The sequence below is a fragment of the Juglans regia genome, chromosome 2 (genome assembly GCF_001411555.2).
Source record: "Juglans regia cultivar Chandler chromosome 2, Walnut 2.0, whole genome shotgun sequence".
Classification (NCBI taxonomy): Eukaryota; Viridiplantae; Streptophyta; class Magnoliopsida; order Fagales; family Juglandaceae; genus Juglans; species Juglans regia.
The window spans coordinates 34,507,143-34,532,539 of NC_049902.1; the positions used below are offsets into that span (position 1 = coordinate 34,507,143).

General features: G+C 34.2%; 2 protein-coding genes across 7 annotated transcripts; one reads left to right on the top strand and one right to left on the bottom strand.

Moving 5' to 3' along the window:
- The first annotated feature begins 2,098 nt into the window (after positions 1 to 2,098).
- On the top strand, positions 2,099 to 9,110 carry LOC109013325 (choline transporter protein 1). Its single transcript, XM_018995368.2, has 10 exons — positions 2,099 to 2,474; positions 3,441 to 3,799; positions 3,994 to 4,139; positions 4,607 to 4,790; positions 5,470 to 5,543; positions 5,629 to 5,742; positions 6,176 to 6,532; positions 7,049 to 7,312; positions 8,008 to 8,232; positions 8,662 to 9,110. Exons 1-10 carry the CDS (start codon positions 2,290 to 2,292, stop codon positions 8,854 to 8,856), a joined length of 2,103 nt encoding a protein of 700 aa, XP_018850913.1. The 5' UTR covers positions 2,099 to 2,289; the 3' UTR covers positions 8,857 to 9,110.
- Positions 9,111 to 9,340: 230 nt separating this feature from the next.
- LOC109013337 (putative nuclear RNA export factor SDE5) lies at positions 9,341 to 23,672 on the bottom strand. Of its 6 annotated transcripts, XM_018995386.2 has the most exons (13): positions 23,583 to 23,657; positions 21,475 to 21,592; positions 19,575 to 20,195; positions 19,358 to 19,383; positions 18,502 to 18,579; positions 17,620 to 17,657; positions 17,213 to 17,460; positions 16,704 to 16,861; positions 16,317 to 16,373; positions 14,980 to 15,047; positions 14,793 to 14,890; positions 14,610 to 14,677; positions 9,341 to 9,609 (listed from the first exon to the last, which is right to left on the bottom strand). In XM_018995386.2, the coding sequence occupies exons 3-13, from the start codon at positions 20,191 to 20,193 to the stop codon at positions 9,493 to 9,495; spliced, it is 1,575 nt and encodes a 524-aa protein (XP_018850931.1). In that variant the 5' UTR covers positions 20,194 to 20,195; positions 21,475 to 21,592; positions 23,583 to 23,657; the 3' UTR covers positions 9,341 to 9,492. The 6 variants fall into 6 exon arrangements, with proteins under 6 accessions (XP_018850931.1, XP_018850958.1, XP_018850949.1 ...); XM_018995413.2 differs by lacking the exon at positions 21,475 to 21,592 and having other exon boundaries at positions 23,583 to 23,672; XM_018995404.2 differs by lacking the exon at positions 21,475 to 21,592 and having other exon boundaries at positions 19,575 to 20,202; positions 23,583 to 23,659.
- Positions 23,673 to 25,397: the final 1,725 nt, after the last annotated feature.

Below are 25,397 nucleotides of genomic sequence, written 5' to 3' on the forward strand. Positions count from 1 at the left end.
CACATCCAAACAAGAGTTGGAATTGGAGTGATTGATCTTTAGTAAATATTTCCTAATTTTTCCAAACAGGTTAATCTAAATTACAATATGTAATGTCATCTCATCTTAATATTTAAATACTATTCAAAATTTAAAACATAAACATTTTGTGATTGTCTTATTTTTGGGGCTTTTCTCATTGAGTTGGGTTAGGGCATAGTTCTTAGTTTTATAGCCCAAAAAGAAAGAATCACAAAAGTTTTGGTCTGGCCTTGGGCTGTAAGTAGATGTACCGGGCCCAGGAGACCGAAAAAGAGCACACACCCAATCGAATCATACCCCTTTATGCCTTTAACGCTAGAAATGGACAAAAGACCAGTTTTTAATTTTTTTTCTTTTAAACCCACTACTGATTTTCCTACTCAACTTGAGACGGACACTACCCAAACTGATGTCCGATTCAATAAGCCATGGTTTTGTATTCAAGTCCGGTGAATAGAATTATAAAAATATTCATCTTTTTGAGACACTTGAATGATAGGATTTTGTTATATATAAATTATTATTCACTCCAATCCCACATTCGATAGTTTTTTTTTTTTCATAAAATGTAGAATGTAGAATAGTAAATAATAGCTGATAAGAAGAATTATTCTCAATGATATGTTGAGTGTGTCTAGAATTAAATTTATAACTGTATTTTTTCATGAATAATAGATCATGATATTATTTAAACACATATAATATGACCCACATATTACGTTTATCTCATTTTAAATTCGCCCATATAATTGGAACATGAAATTCTAAAGACAAAATTATAAATGGGGAGAATTTGGGTGCCATTTGATATGTAATTGGACTCTCAATTAGAAGTTGTAATTAATTATATGTATATAAAAGATAAAAGCCATAATTAGTATTATTATTTTTTTAAAGAAAAAATGGCTTAGTTATCATGATATTTGGAAATTATAAAGCATGGTATAAAGTGGCATCTAGAGAAAGGTATATGACCTCGTTAAATACGTTCATTCCGGCCAATTGTTGAGCATAGACGCTTTCCCACCGTTGGATGTTCTTGATAGACGCATTGAATTTATCTAACGGCTTTGAGAGAATGGAAGATGTACGACTCACCAGGACAATGACATTTCACTACCTTTATCAGCTGAACCGAGCGGCGGAATTAGCGGTTTTTTTTTTAAGTGAAAAAGGAGCAAAGATATAATAAATAAATAGTATTATTAAACCGATTCTTCCCATAATGGCTTGCCTTCCATGGTCGGCTCCTTTTAAAGCCATATTCCTTACAATTTGCAGTTTTTTATTTTTGTCTTGAACGAACTCTTTTTCTTATTTTTATATATATTTTTTTTCTAGTTTTTCTTTTTTCTAATTTGAAACGAGAAAAACAGATATAGAAAGCAAAATTTATTAACATTAACATTAATACTTAATATTGTTATTTATCTAATTCTAAGTCATATAATTCAGATAAAAATTTTAAGGTCATTTTTGAATAATAAGATAAAATGAAAATTATGATAATAATAGTAAAATAGTTTATAAAACAGATTTATCTAAGATATTTTATTAGATTTTAAAAAATGAAAAAAAAGTGTTGAATAATAATATTATAAAGTAAAAAGTTATTTGAATAATAATTTTTATTTTAAAATTTGAAAAAATTATATTATTTTTTAATTTTATTTAAAAGTTTAAAAAATTATAATGATTAAGTAATAATTAGATAAAAAATTAAAAAATATTTTATATTTAAAAAAAAATTACGAAAAATTTTAAAATAACCTTCCCAACATAGCCTAAATCTTTACAATGGATTAATGTATTACTCATTTAAACTAGTTTCGTTATAAATATTGGCTCACTCAATTCAATTAACAACGTTCCACGAAAACGAATTATTCTATTTTCTAAAATGGGAATCATTTGAATATTTTTTGGCTTTCTGTTTTACATTAAAGATGTGATATTTATCTATCCTCAGCCCGAGATTCCATAATACAAGCCGAGCCAACCCCCAACCGCATCTATCTTAAGCCACCAGACACACATTCTAAACACAAACTTATGATGTCTTTGTTTCAATGTCACAAAACGACATTAATAAGAAGATATTCCAAATCTAAACCCTTTCCTCGAGTCTTTCTCGGTTCACACCCTCCAAGCTTCCACTCTACTACACTCTTCATTTCGCTAACCCCCCCTCTTCCTCTCTCTCCGTGTGTCTATTTTTGTTTAGTTTTGCCTCCTTTTTGAAGCTTGATAGAGTAAGGAGGTGTCGAAATGAGAGGTCCTTTGGGAGCAGTGATAGGGAGGTACCCATCAAGTGATGGGAATGCCCAAATGGGTGGGATCATTAGGCACAACAGGAAATGCAGAGATATTGCTTTTCTTGTGATCTTTATAGCCTTCTGGGTTGCTATGATTGTTAACTCCAGCTTTGGGTTCAACCAAGGAAACCCATTAAGGTAAAGAATCTAACATTACCCACTTTATCAAGTTGTTCAGTCGTCAAATGGGTCTTCTTCTTCTTTTTCTTTGCAAATGGGTCTTCTTTATTATGCGACTTTTTGTTTAAGCGTGATTTATAAGGGAAAATTGAGAATCTCACTAATGGGTTCGTTTTCTAGCTCTCATTTGTCATTTTTGTGATGCGTTTCTCGTCAGTAGCTCTATTTTCTCTGTTTGTCTTAGCCGTTTGAAAGAATCAGGGCTAGCAGTACGCATATCATTTAAATTTTAATGCTTTAAGTTGGTATTCTTTATCTTCTTAAATTTTATTCTCTGTACTACTGATTTATTGTTCTGTACTAGTTGAGGAAAAATTATATATATATTTTTTTCTCGCGTGGCTATCCTTTTATTCTACCTGTGCCTTAGTGGGTTAAATTAGTGAATAAATAGAAGAAAGACGTTGAAAACGAAGTATTGGTAGGTAGGTTTATTTTTATTACTGCCCCATGTAACATGAAATCCTCTCAAATTACAATTTAATCTTTTTGTCTCTCTCTCTCTCTCTCTCTCAAGGTGTAAAGATAAGAGAGTATCTATCTGTTGAGTTGTGGTGGAAGATGTCATCAAGGTTTCCTTTGTTTTCTTGTTCTTTATCAGATTTCATATAGATTGAAGTGGAGAGAACACGACACTTTTGAGTTATATTGATTTTCTTAAGATAATGAATTCAACTCTACCTAGTTAAGGAGTCGCTTTATGTACAATTAAGTTGAGTTCCTTTCTTTTTGCATCAACTAGTTGTTTTGATTGCTAATGATAGTGGAGGAAGGAAAAATAAAACCTACTTTAGCTGAGCCAAACAGGTGTTATAAAGGGTATTAGCTTGTAGATGGTATTGTTCAAATTCGTGCAGTGGTATTATTATATTTGCTACATTACTGTGTTTTTGGGTTGTGATTGATTGTTTAGTGGTTTGGCAGGCTTACATATGGTCTGGACTATAAAGGAAATGTGTGTGGTGACAAGCATGCAAAACCTGGCCTTCATGAATTGGAGCTTAGATATTGGTTAGATCCTAATCAGGTTTATCAAAGTGGTTTGAAAAGCAACCAATTTAAATTGGCCAATGCCCGGAGTATATGCTTGTTAGATTGCCCTATCCCCCTTGAAGATCAACTAAGTTGGGTATGTGACTATCCAGAAGGAGATATCCATCTTTCAATGGATGATTGGATTAATAGGAATTATGATTATTATGAGTTCCTTACACCAGAAATGAGGAACTCCTCTCTTCAACTTCAGGGTCCTTGTTACCCTGTAATATTTCCAAGTGTAAATGGTATGTAAACTTGATTCCCTTCTGATGCAATTGTGGGCATGTGTTCACATTTTTCATATTGGTTGCAGAACTTTTATCAATGAGATAGGACTTTAGAAGCTCATGTAAAGAACTTTTGCCCATTATATTCTTTCGATCTATACATGTATTATCTCTCATATGCTTATCATAGAGTTTGTCTTACCATTTTACAGTTTATTGGAGCTGCCAGTTTATTGCTCGTGCATCAAACATGTCTTTGAGGCATTGGCAGCAGATGGGTGGTGTGAAAATCAACGAGGATATCATAATTGACAAATCTATTCACAGGTCCATCAATTCTAGGTCATCTGTCTTAAAGGTAGAAGACTTTTTGTCTCAATAATCCTTTATAATAATAATTTTTGTGGAACTGTCATGGAAAGTATATACATTGTCTACATTGCTTTTTGAATTATCATTGTCTACATAGCTTTTTGCATTATGCCCTGCCTTCCAATTGACGTTGTATTTTAGAGGAAAATCTTCTTGTGATTTTTTTTTATTACATAATGACCACTATTCTTTTTTGGGGTGACAATAGATACATGTTCGCCTGTAAATGGAATCATGAACTTCTGGCTCTATGCCTATTTAAGAATCGCTGGTTTCTCTATGCATTTCCAGTGTACTTGTTACTTATAAAAAAAAAAAAAGGAAAAGAACAATCCTATGTACTTGTCATAGTTCCCTTATGTTTTATATCTATTAAATGCCTTTCCATTGGGCACATATATGTCTAATTTGTGTTGCTGGATTAAAAACTTATCAATTATAGAATTTTTTCAGAGATACATGGCTGATATTGGAAAAGCATGGCCAGTATTGATTGTTTGTGGAGGAATCTTGCCGTTGTTTTTATCAGTGATTTGGCTGCTGATGATTCGACATTTTGTTGCTGCAATGCCTTGGATAACGGTGGCCCTCTTCAATGTTCTCATAGTATCAGTAACAATGTTTTACTACCTAAAAGGTCAGATATGAACTTTTACTGTTCTTTCTATGGCTGTTTTTTAAAAAACCTGGTTCATTTGAAAAGAAACATCTGAGAAGAAGGATTTGGATTTGAAATTTTAGTTTGAATGGCTCAAAAGAAGTATGAACGGTAGAAGTGTTAAAGTTCATTGGTCGATTTAGGTCTTAATAATACGTGAAGGAATTATTATTCAAATTTGTAATGTTAGCGATTTGCTGAAGAAAAGTATGTCTTTCTTCCCTTTTACTTGTATGAAAAGTAGAAGTGTTAAAGTTCATGGGTGGATTTAAGTCAATAATATGTGAAGGAATTCTAATTCAAACTTATAACATTAGCGATTTGCTGAAGAAAAGTATGTCTTTCTTCCCTTTTTCTCATATTATGCATGATCAAAATTCATATCAAGCAATTTAAAAAAAAAATCTATTGATTCTATTATATCCTCACATCCAAATGCAACTTTGGGTGATCGTAAATAACTTTTGAGCGTTGAAATTTACTAGAGGCTTCTTTGCTGGTGAAGATAAAATTTCAGATCTTTACTACTTGTTTGAGCTTCAAGCATATTTGAAATAGAGGGTTGATTATTTACATACTTCATTTTCTTGTATAATTGAATATGTTGATAACTCTTAATCAAATATAATGCTGAAGTTATTTTCTTCCTTGCTACTAGCTGGATGGATAGGGAACAACACCATCTCCCCCATCATTGGTGAGCATGATCCATACATTCGTGTATATGGAAGGGTTGGTATCATCATCAACTGAAACTTTTCTACTGGAGCTCAATGTATATATATTTGTGATTCACTCGTTAATTTTCATCTTTTAGGAGATCAATCATCTTCGTGCTGTAGCAGTTCTTATGACCTCTATTATGGTGGTTGCTGTTCTTACATCAATTGTCATTGTCCGCCGCATCATTATGGCAACATCTGTCCTCAGGGCAAGTCTTTCTGTCTTTGTCTTAGGGCTCGTTTGAATAATGAGAGATGAGATGATTTTATGAGTCGAATAAAATATTGTTAGAATATTATTTTTTAATATTATCATTGTTTTGTGATTTGAAAAAGTTGAATTGTTTATTATATTTTGTGTGGAAATTTAGAAAAGTTGTAATGATGAGATGAGATGAGATGAGAGTGAGATGATTTCTGTATCCAAACGAGCCCTAAATTATCATATGAAATTTAACTATGTCACATTTGATATCCAAGGATAGACTTCTTTAAATGTGCATTTTCCAATCTTGGGCTCAAATGCGTGATGCTTTTTCCTTAATCAGCCACAGGTTTAGGTCAAATGGTCTATGTAATCCTGGGTGCTGAAGTTTCAATTTGTTGCAAAAACTGATCACTTTCATGGTTATATGTACACAGGTTGCTGCAAAGGTCATAGGAGAAGTGCAAGCGCTCATAATTTTTCCAATCATGCCATATACTATCCTTGCAATATTTTACATGTTCTGGTTTTCAGCTGCTCTCCATCTTTTCAGTTCTGGTCAAGTCATCCAGAATAACTGCAACACCAACTGCTGTGCTTATGATCTTGTGTCAAAACGGGTAAACTGTGATCATTGCTGTGGCTATAGCATTCATTACACTCCTCATATAGGAGTTGCCATCCTTTTCCACCTATTTGGGTGTTACTGGGCAACCCAATTTATAATAGCATGCTCATCGACCGTGATTGCTGGTTCTGTTGCTTCCTATTATTGGGCTGGTGGTGAAACATCAGTAAGTTACTAAGCTATATGCTCCATGACAATGTGAGATGTGTGTCACTTTTTTCCCTAGTTCATCTATATAAATTACTCTTGATTTTGAACACAAGAATGTAACTGCATACATTAAATTACAGCATGGAATGTGAAATATGATTAAACTGGGTGATCAATCCTATGGCACAAGTTCTGTTATGCATCAAACTCGAACTGCTATATACCCTGGATTAAGCAAGGGTTTGTTTCTGAGATTTAAGAGAGTGGAGTCTGGTCAACCTACAAAATGCCTAGTTTTATTTATTCAGCTTTGTTTTGGGTTGTTAAACGTTTTATTCAGATACTAGCAACTTTAAGCAGGATGGACTATTTGCGAAAACTTTTTATTCATTTCTTGATAGCGGAAGATGGAACTTGTCTTTGATCTGAGTTGCTTGAGATTTCGTTTTTGGTCATTTTTATAGTTTTAAAAAAAATAATAATCTATGGTATTCCTTTCCTTGATAAATGCTATTTGCTTTTGCCAATGCAGCCTGAAATTCCATTTCTTCCAGTTTTTTCCTCCATGAAGAGGCTTATGCGGTACAGCCTTGGCTCTGTTGCTCTTGGCTCCCTTATTGTATCATTTGTGGAATCAATCCGCTTTATGCTTGAGTCAATTCGTCGCAGACTGAAAGTTTCTAGTACCACCACACCTGATAGTTGGATAGGAAAAGCAGCATTCCATTCATCTCGGTGTTGCCTCAGGTGTATTGAGTGGACTATCAAGTCTGTGAACCGCAATGCCTACATTATGGTAAATTCAAGAAACACTTGTTTCACGCAAATTTGCATGTGGGTCCAGCATATCTTTTTGGCTTGTCCAATAGCCAGTTGCATCTTTTGCATGGTGTGTGGAGACAATTGTCCAACTAGGAGAGACATTATAGGCTGATTTGGTATGCATTCTCCTGTACTCTTTTCTAGGTGACTGGCATGCTGGGAGAGATTGTTCCCCATAAGACCAGTTGAGAGATGTCTTACTAAAAATGATATGATGTAAAAATAAAAATTATACGTTTTCCAATTTGTTCTGGCAGTTACGATATTTTGTAAATCACGAAAGCTCTGGATGGTCAGGATGCTGTTCTTGGACATCCCGTGTCAATAAAAAAAAATTCCATTCCACATCTCTTTGCGGAATTTGACATCAGACCCAAATTCTTATTGTAACAAATTAAGAATTTTTTTTAGAAGAAATAAAACATGAAAAAGAAAAGGCAGAATAGAGAAGGGTCAAGGTAAAGTGAAGCTAGCATGTAATGAACTTTGTCCATTTCAGTTCTTCGTAATTCCAATAAAATTTTTCTTTGTTATCCTCATCTAAGAATTTTATCCACTTTTTGGGCATTTGTGAACTGATTAGGGTTGCTATGTAGAAAAGTTTCATAATTGATAATATGCTGAATGTCTGCACACGTGTTTGTGGAATGTCTGCTTGTACTCTTGCAGGTTGCCATCACAGGTAAAAGCTTCTGCAAGGCTTCTGCAATTGCAACGGAATTGATCCTCAACAACATCCTTCGAATAGGGAGGGTGAATGTGATTGGAGATGTTATTCTATTTCTTGGAAAATTGTGTGTCAGCCTTTCAAGCGCAGTTTTTGCTTTCCTCATGTTGGATACCCACAAATACAGATCTGCCCATAAGATCTCTTCCCCGCTGTTTCCTGTATTGGTATGCTTTTCTTTTTCCCTCATTTCATATATCCAATCAGATGTACGAAATCTAAATGACACACAAACTAATTCTGATTGTACCCAAAGCTGGGTATTCTAATGGTTGGTGAACAAAAGAATGCGTGGTTTGAGTTCAAGTTCATTGATCATCAGTGGGTAAAGGCTAGAAGACAAATATGACCAGATAGGTAGTTTGTAAAGGAAAGGTTACTGGAACATCTCTCGAACCACTTGACTCAAATTTGAATGCACCATGTGAACTAAAATGGTGGAACCATGCACAAGGAGCTTGCCTTAGACTGACCATAAATTGCCGTTTTGTTTGGCAACATCTGGCATTATCTGTTAAGCTTTTACTTGTACGTATGACTAGACAATATTTTGTAGTCTTCTAAATAGAAGTGTACCTTTATTTATGTGTACACAGGTTTGCTGGTGTCTTGGTTACGTCGTGGCCACTCTTTTCTTTGGAGTGGTGGAGATGTCGATCGATACCATCATCCTTTCATTCTGCCAGGATTCCGAGGAGCACCAAGGGACAGCCCAATATGCGCCTCCCCTTCTCATTGAAACTCTTAATGATCAAAATGAGATGCAGAGACTCACTCAAGGACCCCATTAAAAACATCTCAGATGTACCATTTTCCTTTCACATTCAGAATCTTTTGCATGTTATATTATTAGAAGGCGTACTTGTGCTCTCCCTTTTCCCCCGAGTTTTGAGTTTATCCCTGTATGTGCTTTATTGCTAGAGAAAAGCATGTGGGAAAGAATGCCTTGGATGAAGTTTTTGCAACATCATGGATCGTAATGTAAGAAACTCATGGAAAACTGGGTTTTGCATATAGTATAAAAGTAAATGCAACCTTATACAAAGTCTTTTAAGAGAATTGCAATTTCACACAATACGTCCATTGCTTCTTCGATATACTGTAAAAAGATAAATTCTCGGTGCCACAAAATTTAGTAGCTTGCAGAAACATTTTGCTGACACAGGTTTTTAACACAAAATGCGCACTAAGTTCAGTTGCAAGGGCAAACCAATGATACCTACACAATATATTTCACAACACATGTTTTAAAGTGAGGATATTTTTATAAAATGATGGTATTTTACTAAACTACCATTCATTTTAAAATAATGTGTTGTGAAAAATGATGTGGGTTTATCATTTTTCAACCATGATATGATAGTCTATATTTCCAGAAGTCTTGCCGTGATTGGACCTCTTTTCGAAGCTTCTTCCGGTCCTATAGTTCATTTTTTCCAAAAACTCAAACGCTTTGGGTTTATCCCATCCACTAGGATCATAATTGTCCGACCATCTGCATCCTCGGTCCATTTTATGGATTCCTTACTCAATAGCTTCAAAATCTGCAAAGTGAGATTAGAAAACAAATGATTTTTTAAATCCTTCTTAATTACTAAGCAGGGTAATCCGGTTATAGAATGTTCTAAGAAGCTCAAAAGTAACCCCCTATCGACAAATTTATCAGAAGAAAAAAGAAGAGCTGGACAAAACAATAATTAGTAATTTTTCTTGTATGAACAAGCTTTGTTATCTTTTACATCTGCGTAATTAGAGAGGACTCGCAACATGAAAGTTCAATAATGAATCTCCACTTGAACCACCACAATGGGATATGCTACTGATATCTACAACTAAAGCTATTGACTTTTGTGATAAGTTGATTTATTTTATGTGGTCAACTACATGACTGATTTAGGTTTCGTTTGTTTTCACAACTCCTCTCAACTCATCTTATCTCGTCTAATCATTACAACTTTCTAAAATTCTCACAAAATAATATAAACAATTCAATTTTTTCAAATCTCAAAACAAAAATAATATTAAAAATATATATTCTAACAATATTTTTGTCACACTCCAGGCTTATATCAAAGGAAGGGCCCATGGACCACATCATAACTTGTCTCATGAATTCCATTTTATAGTTTGTTTGATTGTTTTTGTTGGACTTCTAATTGTAATCCGTAACGGGCTTGAGCATAAAAGTAGTCTTTATTTGGCTCATTATGATGTTATTAGTATGGGCCCATATAGGGGATAGCTTTGGAGAATATTTCATACTATATGTACTTGAGCCAAGAGCCTAGCAAGATTATTCTTGAATGATATAGAATTCTCTGTCTTTCTTTCTTTTTTCTCTCATTTTCTTGAAGGAGCTCCCCTCGAAGAGAGCAAATCAGTGTTACCCTATTTTAGTCATTGAGGTGAGTTACAAGTGGCATCTAGAGCAAGGCTTTCCTTGGCAGTTGCTTCATAAATCCATGGAACTGAAGGAAATTATTACATCTCTGCTTAAAATCAGGGAGGTGGTAAAACAATCACAACAACGTTTGGATGTTATTTTGCAGACATTTAGTTTGGATTGAGAGATAATATGAGATAGTTTTAGATGACTTGAATAAAAAATTGTTAGAATATTAATTTGTAATATCATTATTATTTTGAGATTTGAAAAAGTTGAAAATTGTTTATTATATTTTGTGTGAAAATTTGAAAAATTTAAAATGGTGAGATGAGTTAAGATCACTTCTCAATCCAAACGGGGCCTTAAAGATGTCAAGAACGACCTTGAAATTTTTTAGAATAACTTCAATGAAGAATTCTCAAATCTGAAAAGCCAACTCTACGCTTTGCAAGAATATGAGAAATACACAGCAAGGATGGAAGAATAAAGTAGTCGAGCCCGATTAGATTACTCTTTCTTCTGTCCCCAGTAATCCCTTACAAATCGGAAGTTATTTTGTCAACGCTTAGATGTCCATTCTCAACTTCTGTTTCCTCCCTTACCCTCAGATTTTACTCTTTCTTTTTCTTTTTGTTAGTCATCCCTAGCAATAACTACACATTGGCCATCTAGGGAGAAGGCCTAGCCATCAGTATCCCTCCTAAGCCTCCTCCACCTATCGAAGGCAGCACTGCTCCTCGACGGCCACAACAACCAACAACCATACAAATCCTTATAGAAACCCCAACCAGGAAGACCATTACCTTCGAGATTGAGTCCTTCAATACCATAAACTAGCTTCAGATCCAAGATAGGAAGGTAAACCTGCCCAACCAACAGTGCATCATCTCCTTCTTCCGTGATTACCTCCTAAGCCTTGGCGCCCAGCTTCCTCCTTCCGCGTACAAGCACGACGATTCCAAATCCAAGAGTTGTGTAATGGAGGAGAGCGACGAGGACGTGGCGGACACGAATGTCGGGAAAGGGAATGCAGACGATGCAGGAGAGGAGGATGAGATAGTTGAGTCCAATATCGAGCTCGAGGGCGAGATGGTGGAGCTTGATGATGATCCTCCACAAAAGATGGGAGATCCATCAGTTGAGGTCACTGAGGAGAGTAGCAATGCCGTGCAGATTGCTCAAGCCAAAGCAAGACCAAAATTCTCCAGCTCTTCTGTAATTCATTGCCTAACGCATAAGCTGAGACCACAGAAACCAATACAACTCCCCTTTCTGAGCAAATCATCACATACCGTGCCATTGAGCTCAATTCGGAACAAAAATATTACCAAGATAGTGGCTCAAAGGGTGACACCGAAGGAACCAGTTCTTTTCTTCACTTTGGAAATTGCTTTTGACATGGATTGTATTATTCTTCTTGGATGTGTTGCCATGGGAGGCTCTCCACAAGATTTGAGAGGATTGTATGAAGGATCTGATGTTGCCTTCGTGCTTCACATGAAAGAGGCAGTAATTGCGCCTAAGTTGTTTGTGGAAATGTTAGTGAAGGCTGGATGTGGTAGTTCAGGTGATTTTGGTCCATTTCAATATGTGGAAAAAACTTGTCTAAGGGTGAAATTATTGGTGCATTCTTGTCAATGTCGCCAATAGTGGTGGGGGTAAAATTTCTTGTGGAATGTAATAATAGTAGTTCTCTCCGTGGTCTGAAATCTTCTTTCAGAATTATTGGTGGATTTGAGGAGGGTATTTCCCTCGTAGAAGCAAGATATCATGTTTCTCTATTCAAACATCAGTTGGCTGTATGTGGGGAGCAGTTTTTGAGTATGATTTATGACCACTTGGAAAAGACGTCGATACCATTGCTTTTGTCTATCAATAACTTTATTCTTCTATCCAGATAGAAACGTTAGTTATGGGGACTATGTATACAAGATAAGGGCTGAGGAAATGATAAACTATGCTCTTGGGTTCTTGACACCAGGAAACATGAGGGTTAATGTAATATCAGAAGCTTTCAAGTCTTAAGATTCACAGCAAGAGCAATTGAGGTTTTTTCCTTCCAAGGGAGTTGATGTTAACTCACAAGGCGACGATAGTACTCCTCTAATTTGGACTACTGGTCAAGGAAGAAAAGTGGCAATTGGGTTATTGGCAATCTTAGAGTTGTCAATGAAGGAAGGTGCTAAAATGGATTTTGGCATTGGTGGAGCAAGCCATTTGCATGTTGCTGTCGATGATGGGAGTTTAGAGACCAGCCTCCTTGAGAACTTTTGGGTTAAAATTCAGAAAACTCAGCTCTCTCAAGTATCAATTCATTGGCCTTTTGATAGAGGAAAAGGACTTGGGAGAAATCATTGGGGGAACAAAATTTGGGATAATGTTTTTCATCCCTTTGGTTTTGATTTTTATCTTAACAGGGTTCTTCATGAGGATGATGATGAGACCATTTATCTCCTAAACCCAATGACTGAAATTGGTGCACCTATTGAACCGTGCCAAACAATTTGTGAAACCCGCCCAAAGGCAGCTATTGGGCATTACTTGTTGAAATTGAGAAATGTCCTGCGTCCGCTTGAAGTTGCTGGAAGAACTGCTGCTATCCCCGTTGCTGAGGGATCTCATGTCACCATTACTAAAGGTGTCATTGATGAGGATGTTGTTGGTCAGCTCAGGGAAATTGAAAGTAAGAAGCTAGTCTCTACTACAAAGGGAGGACTGAAGCATTATTGCACCTTGTTGGCAAGATGCTTTGAAGGGGAGGGTTTGTCACACTCCGAGCTTATATCAAAGGAAGGACCCATAGACCACATCATAACTTGTTTCGTGAATTCCATTTTATAGTTTATTTTATTGTTTTTGTTGGATTTCTAATTGTAATCCGTAATGGGCTTGAGCATAAGAGTAGTCTTTATTTGGCTCATTATGATGTTATTAATATGGGCCCATATAGGGGATAGCTTTGGGGAATACTTCATACTATATGTACTTGAGCCAAGAGCCTAGTAGGATTATTCTGGAATGATATAGAATTATCTTTGCCTTTCTTTCTCTTTTCTCTTATTTTTCCTCTCATTTTCTTGGAGGAGCTCCCCTGGAAGAGAGCAAATCAGTGTTACCCTTAAGGTGTATTATAATTTTATTCAACTTTTAACTCTTATCTTAACTCATCTCATCTCATCTGTAAAAATAAACGAGGCCTGAGCAAATATTAGATATTTGGGTTCTTTTGCTACAATACAAATTTCATTCAATTTATACATACAAGGATGAAATGTCAAAGCGATTGCAGAAAAAAGGGGGAGAGAGAGGAGAGAGAGAGGGGCTTAAAGCAACCTTGTCGGCGTGTGGTACAAAAAAATGAAAATGATTACAGAGTGTAATAAAAAGTGGGGCATGTAGTCTGCAATCCAAAAGACAAATTGCATGGATCTGTTCCACCGATTAAATGGGCCCGAGATACGAGCGTCCAAATCTAGGCAAATCCTCATATGAATCTCAGGTATTATCATTCCTTTTAAATTAGATGAATTTTATAATAGGATTTTACGCGACTGTTTGAGAAATTCTATCATAGACAGGTTTTTCAGATGTTGAAGGGCGGCACTAAGAAACTAGCGAAGCCCACCTTTGTTTCGTTCCCGTCCTATTATCTTGTCAAGTGAACAGGCCCATTCACTTAAATTTTTTTTCTTTTTTCTTTCCAGATTCTAGAATCATCTTTCACGAGAGAGGACATATTATGATATAAACAGTAAATTTACGTTATGGGAAGAACGCATGTGGTATTGTACATTGTTTAATTCCTGTACGAACTAAAGTAATCTGCTCTATTACTGTGAATTTGGGTAGGGAATCAGGGATTCAAATTCCCGAAGGTAGCCATTTCCTTCACATTTCTAAAATAATTCCATTATTTTCCCAAAAAATAATATTCAGAACCCCTGTTATACTCTATAATTAAATGCAACAAAGACTTATCGGGAAAAAAAAACTGTATGCTATAGATATGCATGCCTGTTGACATGTCCCATTAGACCTAGAAATACTAAAATAGACGTGTTGATGTGTTGTAGTTCAAGCAAAAATATAAAAGACAACCCCGAAAACAAATGAAACAAATTGCATGTACTTTATATAGGAATGATAATTTAGTCGTACCAGTCGTTTCCGAGCCCCGTTGGTGTCTTCATTGCTGTTCCCTACTATGATCCTAAGGTGCTTTAAAACTGACAAGAAGCAAAATGGAAAGTCATGTCATCGCGTCTTTTTATTTTGGTCTTGACAACTAAGGAAATGTCTTGATCCGAGGACTATAAGAGGCAAAAGAAGACATGAACCTACCTGCGATGCCTGAAAAAGTAGTTAAATGAAGCCTCAGTAGGCGTAGAGCATTCTTAGGTTCTTGGTCATGCAAGTCGAGAGATAACACATCCTCTTGGCTGTAAAATTGAAAGTTGTTCTGTGATATATGAGGCAATAAGCAGAGGATGCAACACGAGAAGAAAATAATTATACATTCCGCACCAACCTAGTTTCAAGAAGCTTTTGAGCAGATTTCTCGTCTGCTTCTCTGGCCATTCTGTTAAAAAAGTGTCCCTAGAAGTTTCAAGCAGTAAGCATTTGCTAAAATATTTAATAATATTGCCTATCAAATATATTATTCAATCTCGTCTATTTAAACTTCTGTTTATGTAAGAACTCATTTCTCCAACTTGGATCGGTCTAATATGAAAAGGATGCACGTCCCAGGAACAGATATTACAAGCACTCACCATCCTCTCAAAACCACCACCACCCGCTTACCAGTTTGAGGACGGAGAAAGATGGGTTACGCGTCATTTTTCTAACCATAATGCCAAAAAAGTTTCTTAAGACTATAACCTAAATGGTCAGAGCTTCACCTGGCATCTTTTAATAACATCGATACCTTGTGCCCCTGACAATTTATTACAAACTACAGCCCCCAAGCCTGGGTACATTTGGTGAAAGGGTGGGGGCACTGAGTTTTAACTAATCTATCGAATATGGGGTAACTAGTGGCCATGGGGAAATTAAAAATGGTTTATTGATTTTGAATTTAGTAAATAACAATTCAATTTATTGTTTCAATAAAGAACCTAATTGAATTGACACCCATCATAATGAAATTAATTTGATTGATGAATTTACTTTCCAATTCAACATGGATCTAAGATATTTCATTGAATCATCAATGGAAATATTTTTAGTATCCTCTGATCTCCTTTTAGCGGAGAATGATTTTCAATAAATTCTTGATTGCCAATCCCTTTCCCAGATTTGCCTTTTCTATTTTTTTAAGGCCTGGTTTGGAAAGCAAAATCCTCCAAACTCATCACATCTCCATTCTATTTTATCTCAATATCCAAACACCACAAACACTAACATTAACATTTTTTAATTTCAAATTTTCAACATTTTTATCTAATCATTACCTAATCATTTCAACTTTCTCAAATTTTCAAACAAAACACACAAAATAATTCAATTTTTTCAAATTACAAAATAAAAATTATATTAAAAAATTATATTCTAACAATATTTTAACTTTATAATATTTTTATTCAATTTTCTCTCTTTCATTTTTCAAAACCTCATAAAATATATTAATATATTAGCTCAAACTATTTCACTACTATTTACAAATCATTTCAGCTCATCTTACCATCCAAACCAGGTCTTACTGGATTTTTCAAATTGAACCTTAAAAGAAAAAAGGCATAACAAAAGAGTCTTTACATAAATAAATATTACAGCCTAAAAGCTTATACAAATTTTATATTCTCAGCACAAATATAAAGCGAAATAGCTGCTCAATATCAGTGATATAAAACAAAGCTGCCATACCTGCTCTCGAAGTTTGTTTGCCCGTGCATACTCGCCCTTAATACATGCATCAACAGCCTGCAATACAACTGAATCAGTTAATAGCAATCACGTTTGACTAAACGGTGCTCAAAACGACCAGAGCATAACAGGGAATTTGCAAATATACAGAAGTGCATATTCAACATAACTATCAGCGGGAAGAAGTTGGGAGTCAAGCTACACAAAGCAGAAAACTGTGCGGAGAGCAACAGTGTGGTTGTCACATCACCCTTTCATTCTTAAAGCATCATGAAAAACGGAAAAATCCACTTTCCATATCATGCCTATGAATATTCTATACAACTTTTCTATCAAGCACAATTTACAAGAGCAGCAGAAGAATTTAAATAAAAAAGAGGATCTTACAGCTTGGTAGTATTCTTTCGTTGTAGTCCAATATTCCTTCACTGCTTTACGTAGGACCTCATAGCTATTATCATCGCCTCCCTCTATTTGCAGAGGAACAATTATTGATGAGAACACGGTACAGTTTGTCCTCGAGCAATGCATTAAACGAGGACATGCTACAATAAATATTATTTTCTTCAATAACCAATAACCTTCTGAAATGTCTGAATGTGAAATATTACACTGACTAATACCTAACAAACCTTTTTACATAATTTTTTTTTGTTTCAATGCAGTCAAGAAATGAATATACATATTATCAGACATGATTCCAAAATGACAAAATAGAGCTATTGGTAACATAAACCTCATAGTTAACACTAAACTCAATATGTAAGGCTTCAAGACGTAGAGAAGCAAAAGTGTTAGCATCAACTCATAGCACTCCAACCTAGTTCATGTCTTAAGAAATAATCTTGCAGGTAAATTACACTCTCCTAGAGAAAAGTAAAGATCAAACTCAATACCATCATTTGTAACTTCTAGTGGTTTTGCAGTAACAATCGCATGCTCTATAGCAGGGTCTTTCAAAGGTTCAACCACCACTTCACCAAATCCTCTAAATCTCCTCACTGGTTGCACTCTTTTGGGTGCTTCCTCGGATCTTTCAGGAACAGTGAACAATGCTTCTAAAATTTCTTTCTGAATAACAAATCTGTCTTTGTCTCTTTTTGGCGATTCTGTTGAACTTTTCTTCATAATTCTAGCTTCATCACTGCATGGGTGCAAAGAAAAACAGAATGAGTTCTTGAGCTGTGCAAAATGTAAAAGTGAAGGACTATAAGGTAGCATTCCCAAATTGGATCCTTTCCCAAGCCATCATGTCTGGTACCCAGGACTGAACTAGTAAATAATTGAAATGGAAAGAACTCACCTGCAGGCAGAACCTTGTTCTCGGTGTTTCTCTGAAGACTGTTAAAAGAACTTGGATGAGAAGAGAGAACATGAAAACTAAGAATGGGTTTTGCCTTTTTTCCCCCAGGTTTGAGTTGAGAAACAATCACAGACCTCTAAAATATCTTACGAGAGTAGAAAGAAGGTTAACCCTAAAATCTACACACAAAAAGAAAAAAAAAAAAGTGGAATCGCTTCCAAAGGAGAAAAAGCAAAAAGCATGAACGCAGATGCAAATTAGTTGTAATATCAGAGTGAACTTCATTACAAGAAAATGGGAAGAACCATCATTGATTAATTATCACTCTACTGAGCTTTACTTTTCAGTAGACCTGAGGGAGATCGTTGTCATGAACATCATATTCCACATAATAAGATCAGAATCTTATCAGATTTCAATATAGCAAACCTGATCTCAATTTTATAAATCCCATATTAACCAGGAACGGCATTCAGAAAGATTGATGGACTGTTCATTTAGCTACTAAACAATATATTCAAAATACATTGCTATACCACACTGGTCATCTTTCTCGCCCTTCTCCATTCAAGGACTATCAAGGACCATCACATCATATAAGGACTATCACAATATTAGATGAATTTAAAGTTAAAAATATAGTTGCAAACACGAAAATATGCATAGACTAGTTGATAGAGAACATACAGGTTGAAGTATTAGTAATCTAAGGATTCAAATTTCACAATACAGAGTCTGCATGCAGTACAAATGCAAAAAGGGACTGCCACATGAGGAACACAAGAAGGATCTTTATTGCGTACAAACAATTTATAGTTTGAACAAGAATCATAAGTTTTAGATTGCAACTGGGTAGAGGCACAAATCAAGACTAATGCTTACTTTTCTGTCGGCCAAGTCCACAACATCATCACGCTTCTCCAAAGTTGAAGCTGACAAGTCGAGAAGTTTCTCCATGCTCTATGTGATCAACATAAGTCAATTCTTACTTGTCAAAAAAAAGAAGTCAATTCTTCAAAATCACTGATATAGATATGATATCAAACAAATATATACTAATATTAATAGTTCGCCACATGGAAAAAACTCAAAATGTTGATCTTTTAGTTATAATTGTATCTGCAATTCATATGTAGAGCAGAAAAAGGTGAAAGATTGAACAGTATATTTTTTATTCTGTAAGCTATGTATGGTGCAAAATGAAAGATATTTTTCATTTGCAGTAAATTGTTATAGGTAATAATATTTTTTTTTGTAAGTGTTATAGGTAATAATATTATTCAGGAGATACGCCCATATACTGCCATCCCAACTAAGTTCTATAGCAAACAAATTTGGGGTGCCAGATGATAACGCATGCTAACTCAAGTGAGAACTGATTAGTTTATCCCCCCCCCCCAAAAAAGAAAAAAGGACAATATTATATATTAGGAAGCATACATCAGAAATCAATTTGAATCCAAAGATTATTGATACTTAAACATGCGACTGTGACTACCTTTCTTTATTATACTTTTATAAAGCATACTCTGGATGTTTCAGTTAATTATTCCCAACTGATGTTAATTTTAACAGTTGCACAAGCATAAATATATATTATATCTATTCGGGGGAAAACATCTGACTGTCTCTTCATAACCTTTCCTTACGAAATGCAAGAGAGTGTATACTCTTTGTATTGAATAAAACCATAAAGAACACAAAACCAACTTAACCTTAATGTGAATGTGCACTATACCTTTTGTACATCATAACCACAACAGCCTGCAAATTCAACAAAATGCCTGATTAAGTACCTAATTACACTCAACAAGTGAACTTATAAAATAAAAATATTTTTTACCAAAAACGAAAAATCGTACTATTTAAGGTCAGGAAATATGGTAAAAGAATTGTTAATTGCCTGACAGAAGTAACGAACAGCATAAATGGCTGAAGGGAAAAGGAAAATTTACCAAGAACTTCTTGGATAACACTCATATCTAGTTGGAAGCCATCACCAAGCATTTTAAACATAAACTCGTCAACATAACCATGTATAGTGCCCTTTCCTCCTGTCATGCTTGTTGGAACTTCTTCCCTCCATATCTCAGAGATAGGCAATTCTTTTGAATCTAATCTTGGTGGTTTTGTCGATCCAGGATATTCATTAGTTACAGGCCTGGGCCTAGCATAATCTTTTGCAATGACACCTGAAACAGTACCCATTGACACAGGACGTACTTTTGACTTCAATAATCTGGTATGTCTTCCTCCATGATGAGAGTTCTGAAGAATGCTGTTAGATGACATTTCTGAAGGCATTGCACTTGCACCATCTAATTCAGATGAAAGCTCTGAAGTTGTTGATCTTGTGCACTCTAATTTATCTTTAGATGTGCAAGTAGCACCATGAGAGGTACTTCCAAGTGATGCACAAAGTATTTGACCAGCCGTATCTACATTGTACCTAGCCTTGCAATAAGCAGAGGCTATGTCTTCAAGAGAAAATGCAGAGCCAAAAGCTTTGAGCAGCTCTTGTAAGTCTCTTTTTTCAGCATCAGAATGTGAAGAGGATGAACTACCTGCCTGCATTTCTATAATCTTCACAATGTAAGAGGAGAAAATGACAACAACAAATTAGTAATATTTTCTATAAAGTGAAAAAGTCTTACAATGGCAAAAGGAACTGTAACTTTGAAACATTCAGAAGGCAAAGGTGAGCATATAATTTTGGTGTCATGGAAGTTTAGGGTAAAAAAGTGATAAATGCACACCGTTCAGGAGAATTTTCAACCATTACTCATTCCCCTCAATTTTTTAAAGTCCAGTAAGATGTTGTCTGGAACTAAAAGGGTTTCTCCTTTGAGATGTAATAAAATAGAACAACCCATACAAAGTTTATCTGATTCTTTTCCTCCATTTTCTCATCTGTTGTTAAAACTTACATGGAGATTTCATAAGTTTTCAGGGGAAAAAAAAAAGATAAATCAGAACCCCAAGGTTTTCCCATTTTTTTTAAATTCCTCCACTTCCCTGGAAACAAAACACATTGCTAAAAACACTTACAAGAAAAGGGTGAGCAGAAAAAGAGACAGACCAGAGTCAGAATAAGTTCCAGTCTTTAATAAATTTCCGTATGAGTAATTCAATGATTCTTATTTTCCAAGAACAACACATAGCAAAAGGAAACAACAGATTTAAATCTCCCATTCCATTTCTTTCCTTTCCTACTTTGTTTCCCAATCTCTGTTAACCAAACAAACTGTTAAAGACATGTACTAGCAAAATGTGATTACTAAAAACCGCTGAATGCATAAATAGGAAAGAATTCCAATTACCAATAATTGTTTTCAACATCAACAGATTATTTGTTCAAGAAAGTGAACAAAAAAATCTCTAGAATGGAAACCAATGGACTCAAAAATTCCATTTCTTTCATGTTGTACTCCTTTCCTCCTAATTTTTAGTTCCAAACAGAACGGTGGATACAACAAAATAAAAATGTCTTAACAAAAGTTTGAATATAGCATTGCAGACACAAAGATTGAGAGAAATTTTTTTCATAGGTATATGGATGTTATTAATGATTAAAAGGGTTGATACATCAGAATGCAGGACATATACATAGAATCTGTTGAAGTATAAAAAGGAAATGGGGCTAAGAAATCCTGAAAGCTAGAACTAGAGATGGTAACATCATGTTATGTGACTGCCTAAAGAGTTAAGAACAAAAAACTTGAGAGCCGAACAAAGAGATTTTCTGCATTGTTTGCTGTTACCACTATTTCAACCCATTTCAAGCTCATACCATTAGATATGCAACTGAAGATGATCGAAAAGCAATGACAAGGAAGAGAATCATGGATTGCTTACTTGAAGATTTGGTAGTGAAAGAGCAATGTAAGAGAAAGCTCCTCTCTCTCACTCTCTCCGCCTCCTCTCTCTCTATCAAAAGACTATGCTTCTCTAGGAAGAAAAGTTAGGGACCAGCCTATTTGAAGAGCCGTTTGGTGAACTCATGGGAGAAACGCCTCAAACAAATAAGTGGAGAATTTATTAAAATAAATATATAACAATCAAATGTGATGCATGGGTGAAGAGTGTCACTTCTGGCGCAGCTCAGTTCTTGTGAACGATAAATGTAAATCTTCTCATGAGATGCTAATAAAGGTGGCACATACAAAGTATATTGTTTTTATTTTCCTTTATTGTTTTGTTGGTAATAAAGAGACTGCCAAAAGGGAAAAAAAGTAGAAAAAAGAATATGAAAGGAAAGTGGAAGTGGAAGTAGATACACGATTAGAAGGTGGAAATTGTAATTGACGTACGTAAGATGACTCAACCTAAAGCATTAATATGAACTAATAACAAGAAGTTGGGAGTGCCTCCTACACATTATTCGTTATTCATTTTCTTCAATAAAGTAGCTATTACTTACAAAATAAAATCAATAAGAAGACTTACTATTTGAATCTTATGGACATATTAAGAATTGGTTTGAACCTTACAAAAAGAGAGAGAAAAAAAAAGAGAGATGCAAAATGATGGATGCATATGGTAGAGAAAATTTTCAACAGTTTACTTTGTTTCTAGCACTTAAAAACTCATTTTATGCTCATCAGATTCAGTCAAGAATAATATTCAAAAGTTTTCCTTATCTTTTTATCTACATGTGTTGAAAGCCAAGCATATGGTTAATATAACTAATAAATGCTAGAAACACACATTTAGTTGTTGAATTTAACATTCAGAAGAGTTTTATCTGACAATCTAGTCCAGAAATACCCAACAATAGAAAACAATGAGTTTGGAACTTTCTTTCGATGTATATTCTTTAGCACCAGTTTCTTCCCTTGATTCTGTTCTGTCCACAACAAGAAAAGCCTTCAAGAATTACAAAAATAAAATGAATAGAAATTTAGAAATATGACGACTGCAGTTACCATAGAACAAATTCCAACATTAAAACAGTTTTTACTACTAATCAAGCCAATTTCATGTTCAGAGGATTAACTTAACATTTATGATGATAAAACAATCTTGATGGACTGATTGAGAGAATGTTTCTAATCTTGACCTACATTTTTCTTGACAGCAAGCTATAAAAGCAATCACTGGACGGTTTAGAAGAAAACTGAATTACCAACTACTGCTTTGAAAATCAGAGGAGTGCTTTCTCTTCATTTCATCCAAAAATCCTACGTTAGATAATAAAGAACACTTATATTCGATATGAGATCTGCAACGAGGAAAAAAAGTAACAAGCGCAAGGGACGCGTATGGCACGGTTATCTCCTTTTTTTCACAACTTGACAAAAAAGTACGTAACAGCAGCAGAAAATGGACTGATGATTATATTCCATTGCTTTCATTTGCTATTCTCCCCAATCAAGCATCATGACAGAGACTTAAAAATAAAATGCTATTAATTTTTCCAACAATCGGCATTGCTTTGAGCATTGATTGAAGTCATTAGAAACACGTAGGAGCAGAATAAGCAACCAATGACGATGCGAAAGGCAATGTAGTTGAGTAGAGAAGACAAGAGTGCTAAACCTAATACTCAACAATAAAAAAAGGTGGCGATGATTACAGAATCGAGCTGCCAGCAGAAAGAAAATGCTATGGACGTACAGATTTTATAAAGCTATTTCTATGACTAACTTATTTTTTTTACGACAGTGAGTTTACTCCTCTACTTCGTTTTAAAATATACACAGTAACACAAACAAAAAACACAATGGTTTGAGAATATTCTAACAGTTTCTTCTTTCCATTTCTTTGCCTTTCCTTCGTTTTCTCACCAACCAAGCACGCCAGCAAAGACACTTATATCCAAATGTGATTAAAAGCAAACTCAATCAATCCTCTCCATGGAGTTTTTTCCAGTAATCAAAGTGATTTCAACCTCATTTGATCAGATTAAGCAACCGAAGAAGTTGGAAGCGGAATGCAGAGGAAATGAACAAGAGATCGCTTACTTTGACAGTGAGCCTTGAAAGAGCAATGTGCGCACAAACACACGCAGCTTTCTTGCTCTCTAAGCTAAAGCTTCTTGATAAAGAAAGGACCGGACCCGAACGCGTGAGGGACAGGCACAGAGGTGTATTTATAGCGTTTGCTTGGAGCGATGATGAGGGAAGTGCCAAAAGTCATCTTATTATAAATTGAAAAATTTTAGAAGCAAGCTATATATTCTATATATCACTTAAAAATATATTTTTTTATTTTTTATTTTTTATTTTTTTATTTTATATTAAAATTTTAATATAAAATAAAAAATAAAATTATATATTTTTAAATAATATATAAAAATGTGAAATTTTTGTATAACACAATTCTTATAAATTTAAGGATCCATTTTAAAAGTATCTTTATTTCTATTTCTAAATATTTAAAAAAGTTATTATTAATGAATTTATGTTTTTCTTAATATTAAAAAAATAAAAATAAAAATAAAATATATTAAAAAAATTTTGGAACATATTTAAAGCGCATGTAATGACACTTATAAATAACAGTAAAAAAAGAATTTTAAAGAATAATGATATAATTACAACTTTTACATTTTGTTTACAACTTATTAATAAAATAGTATTTTTTTTTAAATTTAAACACATTGAGTCAAAATCAAAATTAAAATAAATATTTAAAAATTTATTGTTTTATTTAAAAATTATAAATAAAAACAAAAATTGTAAAAGTTGTAAGTCGTCGTTTCTCTTTAAGGCCTCGTTTGGATTCGTAAGTGATCTCAGCTCATCTCAACTCATCTCAACTCATCTCACTACTATTCAGCAACTTTAACTCATAAATCTCACTATTATTCACAACTCATCTCATTACTATTCACAATTCATCTCAGCTCATCTCAGCTCATCTCAAATCATCTTAAGTCATCTTCGAATCCAAACGTCTCCTAAAAAATGTGGGGAATGCCAAAAGTTTTGAGAAGGACGGGGAGAAGTAAACGGTCGCAGAGTGGCGGTTTCAATTTTGTGCCACGCAACGCCAGAGAAGGTGGTGGGTAAGTTCAGCTTGCAATACCTGTTTCTTTCTTTCTTATTTTTTTTAACAAATAATATTAAATTAAATTGGACAAGAATCCATTACAATAAAACAATTGCACAAATAGAAAATAAATAATAATAATAATAATAAATAGAGCGAAAGTATTTTGATGATCTCAAGCTTTGATGGTTGATTAGGCGTATAGAAATAAGTGATCGCAAGAGTGTTCGGTTTAGAGCTCGTTTTGATTGTAAGATGGTCTAATTTTATCTTATTTTAATATATAAATTTCATAAATATAAATATTTTTTAATTTTAAAATTTTTATCTAATTATTATAATTTTTTAAAATTTTTAAACAAGATATAAAAAAAATTCAACTTTTCTAAATTTAAAAACAAGATTAATATTAAAAATAATATTTTAACAATATTTTTACTTTATATTATTTTTATTCAAATTTTTATCTCTCATTTCCTAAAACTCCATAAAACATCTTAATTCAAATCATTTCATTACTATTCATAAATCATTTCATTCGTATTCACATATTTTTCATCTTATCTTATCTAATCTCAACATCCAAATGAAGCCTTAGTAGTCCAAATTTATACGAATGCTTTGGTTTGTCAGACATTGGAGTCGTTTGAATTGAGAAATATTTTCAACTTATTTCATCTCATCATTATAATTTTTTTAAATTCTCATATAAAATATAATAAATAATTCAACTTTTTCAAATCTTAAAATAATAATAATATTAAAAAATAATATTATAATAATAT